This window comes from Cyprinodon variegatus, unplaced genomic scaffold (genome assembly GCF_000732505.1).
Source record: "Cyprinodon variegatus isolate N-32 unplaced genomic scaffold, C_variegatus-1.0 Scaffold1171, whole genome shotgun sequence".
Classification (NCBI taxonomy): Eukaryota; Metazoa; Chordata; class Actinopteri; order Cyprinodontiformes; family Cyprinodontidae; genus Cyprinodon; species Cyprinodon variegatus.
The window spans coordinates 8,234-14,487 of NW_015151624.1; the positions used below are offsets into that span (position 1 = coordinate 8,234).

Below are 6,254 nucleotides of genomic sequence, written 5' to 3' on the forward strand. Positions count from 1 at the left end.
ATTCTGCTTCATTCTCTCTCTAATCTCCTATTCTGCAGAATCTGTTAGTTCAATCTCTAACCTTCTGCTCTCTCTGCTTTTCCTCAGAGTAGCTTTGCCTCGTCTGTTCCTCTTTGGCTGTGACGTCATCCTGGAAAGAAACATCAGCTGTGCTGCTTCCATCAACACCCTGACAGCTGACAGATGGAGTGGAGCTGGTGTCCGGAACTAGTGGATGTGCTGAACGGCCCACAGGTGGAGCTGAGAAAGTAATGGAACTGCTCCTGATCTGAGACTGAATACATGGTGAAGGTGCTGAAGGTGAAGGTGCTGAACGACGGGGCTGTGTTGGTTGATTCCTCACAGTGGGAGGTTTAGGGGGAGCTGATGGTTTAGAGAGATTTAATCCTCAAAACCAGAAAACATGTGAATTCACCTGAAACAAAGAAACATCCCATCAAAATTATTTCTCAGCATGTCACTGGTTTAAATTACTTTATAGAAAACATTTCAGATATTACAAGTATGTTTTAGTACTGCAGTGACAGTAGATGTTTTTAGGATAACTTCAATAGAAAATTAATTAGAAATAAAGTTGAAGGAAACCATGAATTAGTTCTTTCTTTCTCATCCAGCTGATCATGTTGATATATGCATTGTATTGGTGACGACATTGAAGAAACTCACCCAACTCCAGTTCTACCACTGAAAGACATCAATAACAGGAACAGAACTTCTCTCTAAAAACATCGACAACCCAGCAGCACCAAACTTACCAATAAAACTGATCAGTCTTTCTTTTAACCAGAATCAGACCAACAGCCATCATATTTACACAAACTATTGGGTTCACTGGGATTTACATGATCAATTAAGCTAACCAGGGATTTTAATGTAGCTGGAATATTACAGCAGAACTGCTGCTCAGTGGAACAGTGGGTAACACTGCTGCCTTGCAGCAAGAAGGCTCTGGATTTGATTCCCGGCCCGGGGTCTTTCTGCATGGAGTTTACATGTTCTCCCTGAGCATGTGTGGGTTCTCTCCGAGTAGTCTGGCTTCCTCCCACAGTCCAAAAACATGACTGTTAGGTTGATTGGCTTCTCTAAATTCTCCTTAAGTGTGAGTGTGTGCATGAATGGTTGTTTGTCCTGTGTGTCTCTGTGTTGCTCTGCGATGGCCTGACGACCTGTCAAGGGTGTACCCGGCCCATTGACTGCTGGAGATAGGCACCAGCACCCCTCACGACCCCAGTCGGGACAAGCGTGCAAGAAAATGGATGGATGAATGGAATATTACAGCAGAACAACATCAAACTGCATCCAACATTCTAATGGCAGAGCTTCTAACATCAACTTCAGAAACATGTTCCTTTCATCTGAAACTCTTCTGCCTCCTCTCTTTTAAAACAGTTTTCCTTAGAGAGACAATTAAATCACCATCTAAAGTCAGACACGTCTCACAACAAGCAGCCTGTTTTTAGTTCCTGCAAACAGGTTTTTCTGGGTATCCTTCATATTTCTGAGCAACATAAGAGATTCCCTTCAGGCTCCGCCTCCATCACAGGTGAAGCTCTGACTCCTTCCAGAAAGCAGCTCAGCCTCAGGTTCACCTGTTAAGTTTCTTCAGCACTTTGGGAAGTTTGAGCAAACTGTAAGTTTATTTTTCTTCATAGATAAACTTTGACTTTAAAAAACTTCTGATTTCAGCTCAAAGTTGGATAAGTTTTATGTTTAAAGGAAGATGTAGAAGATTATTAAATATCTGAGTCAAAATGATGAAGAGTTGATGTTCAGTTATGTTATTCATTAAATTAACTTATTCTTTGTTTTTAATTAAACTGTAATCCTACCTTTTTAAAGTCAGACACAACAGCTTACTGATGCTTCTTTTATCCTTTCAAAGTCAAATTAGTTTACATTTAGTTAAATTCCCTTTTCAAAGAGGTTCAGTTTGTTTCAGCTTTAACTGAAATGTAAAAATGATCAAATTTTATAGTTTGATATTTGGAAAAGGCAGCATTTAACCCGCTAAATTTTTCAGCAGCAGCAGGAAACAGTCTGACTCATCTAGACCTACATTCTGGGATTATGCAGCTCCTTCAGTCAGACTTTCTAGTCAAACTGGAATCCATGCATTCATTTAACACCAACCTTTACTTTATGTTTAAAAACTGAGCTCTTAAACACTTTTTTTTGTAATTTAGCATTAGGTGCAGCTATAGGTGGGAATCAGGTATGTAAATGTATCCTCATCCTGTCTGTTCTTGGCTGCAGGTCCATGTGTGTGAGTTGATATTAAGTGAGCAGCATGGATCAGTATGAGGACAGAGAGAACAGAGTCCCTCCCTCTAAAACCACTCTGTGTGGAGAACATGAGGATCGGAGCAAAGCTCAGAGGTCAGATCACCATCTCTAAATGTCCAGGACTCTTCTCCATGTCAGAGCTCAGCATGAACATCACCAAACCATTTTTATTCACAGAAAACCAGCAGAACCAGAACCTGGACACAAACCCAGCTGTGTGTCATTAAAGAGCAGTAATTCAAAGTTAGCTATTTTTGATTTTAAATCAGATCAACCTTCATCACCAATCAGGTGAGCTGTTTCTATATTCCACTAATTAGCTTAAACTAACTTCATTCCAACATATTAATGTGAATACAACTCTTTCTCTCACATGTTTGTTCAAATGTGAAGCAGTGAGTGATGGAGGATAATAATGGAAATAATCAAAAGATTGTTTTGTGATGATATGAAATTATCTTGTGAGATGATATCGGACTTAAATTCAGTTGAATCTTTCTGGATCACCTTGTGTCACATTAGTGAACCAGAGTTGGTGCTTCTGCAGAGCTTAAGGTGATGCACATGTAGGCAAGTCATGATGCTGATTCAACCATTAGATGGAAACTAAATCATCCAAACTAAATCTGATGGAAAACATGATCTCTCACTGTTATCTGCAAACATCAGTGAAGTAAGCAGTTCATCTGTGATCATTCAAAATGATCATCAGTCTGATCATTAGCAAACTGCTCCACAGTCTCCTTCAGAAGCCGCTACATGTCATCAGAAATACAAGATCGTTGACCTTCTGCTGGGAGAAAGTTTGATGATAACAAAAGGAATCTTTGTGGGAAATTTAATGTGGATTACTATGAAAGGTCTTTGAATTCACCACCATGGACTGTATTGCAATACAAAGCTCAGAAATGATCAGCTGAGAATAAGGCTGCTGCTCTAAAGGTCTTTAATCATCAGTTTAAGACTAGAATCCCAAAGCTCATCCCTTATTAATTATCATCAGGGCTAATTACTAATCTTTCATTGATGTACGGTTTACAGTGAATTAGACACACTGTGGGGCATTTTAGAGTTATGGGCTTCACTGTTTAACTTTAAATACATTATTAGACCGAGAATGAATTCAGGTATTTTTTTCTTCAGGATGCGACAGAACCTCAAACCAGAACCCAGCCGTGTGTCTTTAAAAAGCAACATATCAAAAGGTCTCTATACTGATTTTAAATCAGACCAACCTTCAGCTGCAAAGAGGTGAGCTTTGCTAAAGACTGTAACCAGATGAAACTTAACTGACTCATTTTTAAAGTTTTATTCCATATTTTATTTCTACTAATGAAGCTGTTTGTTTGTGTCTTTGGTTCACCTGTTTGTGCAGAAGGAGTCAAGCTGAATTCAGCTAAAGCCATAATTCAGTTGAAACATCTTAACCTGCCTGTGCTTATATAGCACGTTTTTTAATAAAGCACTTTCCACTACACCCAGTCATTCACCCATTCTCACACACACACACACACACACACACACACACACACACACACACACACACACACACACACACACACTCTACTAGTGGTTAGCTACATTGCAGCCACAGCTGCCGTAAAATTGCGTCATGTGACCACCAGATGTAGGCAATGTGGGTGAAGTGTCTTATCCAAGCATACAATGACACTAAAAGGCAAAGTTTGGGCTTGAACTGACAACCCTTCGGTTGCAGGACAAACTCCTGAATCTGACTTTCACAGCAATAATCAGTGACAGAAAAACTTTTTGCCAGTTCAGAGTCTAGTGGATCATTTTGTTGCTGAATTTGTGCTTATGATGTTTTTTCTTTCTAAGTTTGAATTCATATGTTATTATTAAGAGATTATATTAAGAGAAAGAATTAAAGAGGAAAATATTCTGAGATAAATGACCAAATCAACATCCAACCCTTTCATTTGATAACTTTTTACTTGAAGGTTTGACTGTGACACTGTGGATAGAAATATGCAAATGCAAATGTTTAAGGCAGGTTTTTACTGGTGATGAATATAGGAATCAAAAACAAAATATCTCACATGTGGAAAAATATCTAAACATCTCTTACATGCATTCAATTTTCTTTTTAATTAATTTACCTTTGCTTGAAACTAAAATATGAAGTTTTCTTTTTCCAAGTATAGAAATCAAACTTGTTTTCCATTCATATACCAAGAGGTTTATTTGGGGGAATGTTTTGTTTCTATTTATGTTCAGGTGAATTTTGTTAGTTTGGAAATTGTTGTTTGGTTTGGTTAACTAGTCTCTTTTTGTGTGTATCTGGTTGATTCAATTATTCAAATTGTCTGAAATAAATTCCTATTTATTCATTCATTTAAAGTAAACTGATGTATTGTTCCAGTCACCTCCTTACTGAACACCAACATTATTTCTGTCCATGATTCCTCCTCCTGGTTCTCTGCAGATGTTGGACCATGTTTATCATGAAGCAAATAGATTCATCACAGGATGTAAAGCTCTAACCTTCATTTGGACTTTGTTCTGTCGGATTAACTTGACTTTATTGTTCTCACACAGGCTGCTGCTCTGAAATATTTTCAGGAACTAATCAGTTATTGGTTGAATAATTGTCTCCAGTTTCCTGTCAGTCATTGAAACAGAGCAGCTACAGCATCTGATCACAGACTAGGATTAGATTTACTGATTAATCAGTAGGGTTAGGGGAGGTTTTCTAACAAACTGCAACACAGTTTCGTTTAAGATACATCTTGCTGCACAATGACACGCAGTGTCACAGTGAGATTATTTTGGTTAGCTGGAATAATAATAATAATAATAATAATAATAATAATAATAATAATAATAATAATAATAATAATAATAATAATGTAGAAATAACCTGAAACCATAATAAAAACACAACAAATGTTTGAACAAATGACTTCATTAATCTAACAAATGAACATCTACCAAACTAATGTACATTCAGTAATACAATATAATGATTTGAAGAAATCGAAATGTCCACAACTGAATCTCTGGTGAACAATCAGCTTCATGTTTTTCTGGATGTTCAGTTTCAAATTTCTCAGCAAATGAAACAATTGAAACTGTAGAGGTCTAAGGGTTCAGCCATTTTTTTTTCATAAAGTTACATGGCATCTCAAACTCTTCTCAGGTAGGAGCTTCCTCTCAGGTGACAGTCCTCCCCATTTTGTAGCTTTAAGAGCAGGACACCACAAGTACCTTGGTCTTTGCCTGTTTGTTGTTCTACAGAATGTGAGTTAATGCTTCCTGGTTCCTCCACAGAGTGGACCAGCAGAACTCTGTGCTTCCCAGTGGTCCATCTGCCCAGCAGCATCAAACCCAGCTGGACTCCATATTTATGGTTTGTACATGTACTACAACTATTTCTCAATAGGTTCTGTTGAAAGTCATCTCCATGCTGTACTTTGTACACCAAAGGACAATCATTCTGTCCAAATTAGATCAGTTTGTCTCCATTATCTCAGTCTGATGTGTCCTTTATTTATTGTTCTGTTCAGCTGCTAGAAGAAAACATTGTTAGTTTCGTGAAAAATGAGCTGAAGAAAATCCAGAAGGTTCTGAGTCCAGCTGATCCAGAAGGCTCAAAGATTGTGTGGGAGGATGAGGAGGTGTTGGAAGTCGAGGATGAAGAACAGAAGAGGAGCAGCAGGGAAGCTTTGGTGAAGATCACCCTAAACTTCCTGTGGAGAATGAAGCAGGAGAAGCTGGCTGAACATCTGCAGAGCAGTAAGAGGATTTCTATACAGATTTAAACTGATGGATAAATTGTCAATTTATTCCAGTCAGAAGAGTAGGAGGAATACATGATCCATTCATAGGAATAGTTTCAGTACTGAAGATTTCCTTTCATCTTTCAGAGCTTTTTGCCCCATTTAGTCAACCTAAACTTAAATCCAGGCTGAAGAAGAGGTTCCAGTCGGTGTTTGAGGGAATCGCTAAAG

General features: G+C 38.1%; 1 protein-coding gene across 1 annotated transcript in view; it reads left to right on the forward strand.

Moving 5' to 3' along the window:
• The first annotated feature begins 2,287 nt into the window (after positions 1-2,287).
• LOC107101906 (protein NLRC3-like) overlaps positions 2,288-6,254 on the forward strand; it is a 13,682-nt gene continuing 9,715 nt past the window's right edge. Inside the window, exons 1-3 of the mRNA XM_015400992.1 lie at positions 2,288-2,376; positions 5,575-5,653; positions 5,811-6,039. Coding sequence (XP_015256478.1) covers positions 2,288-2,376; positions 5,575-5,653; positions 5,811-6,039 — 397 coding nt within the window. The remainder of the gene's footprint in view (positions 2,377-5,574; positions 5,654-5,810; positions 6,040-6,254) is intronic.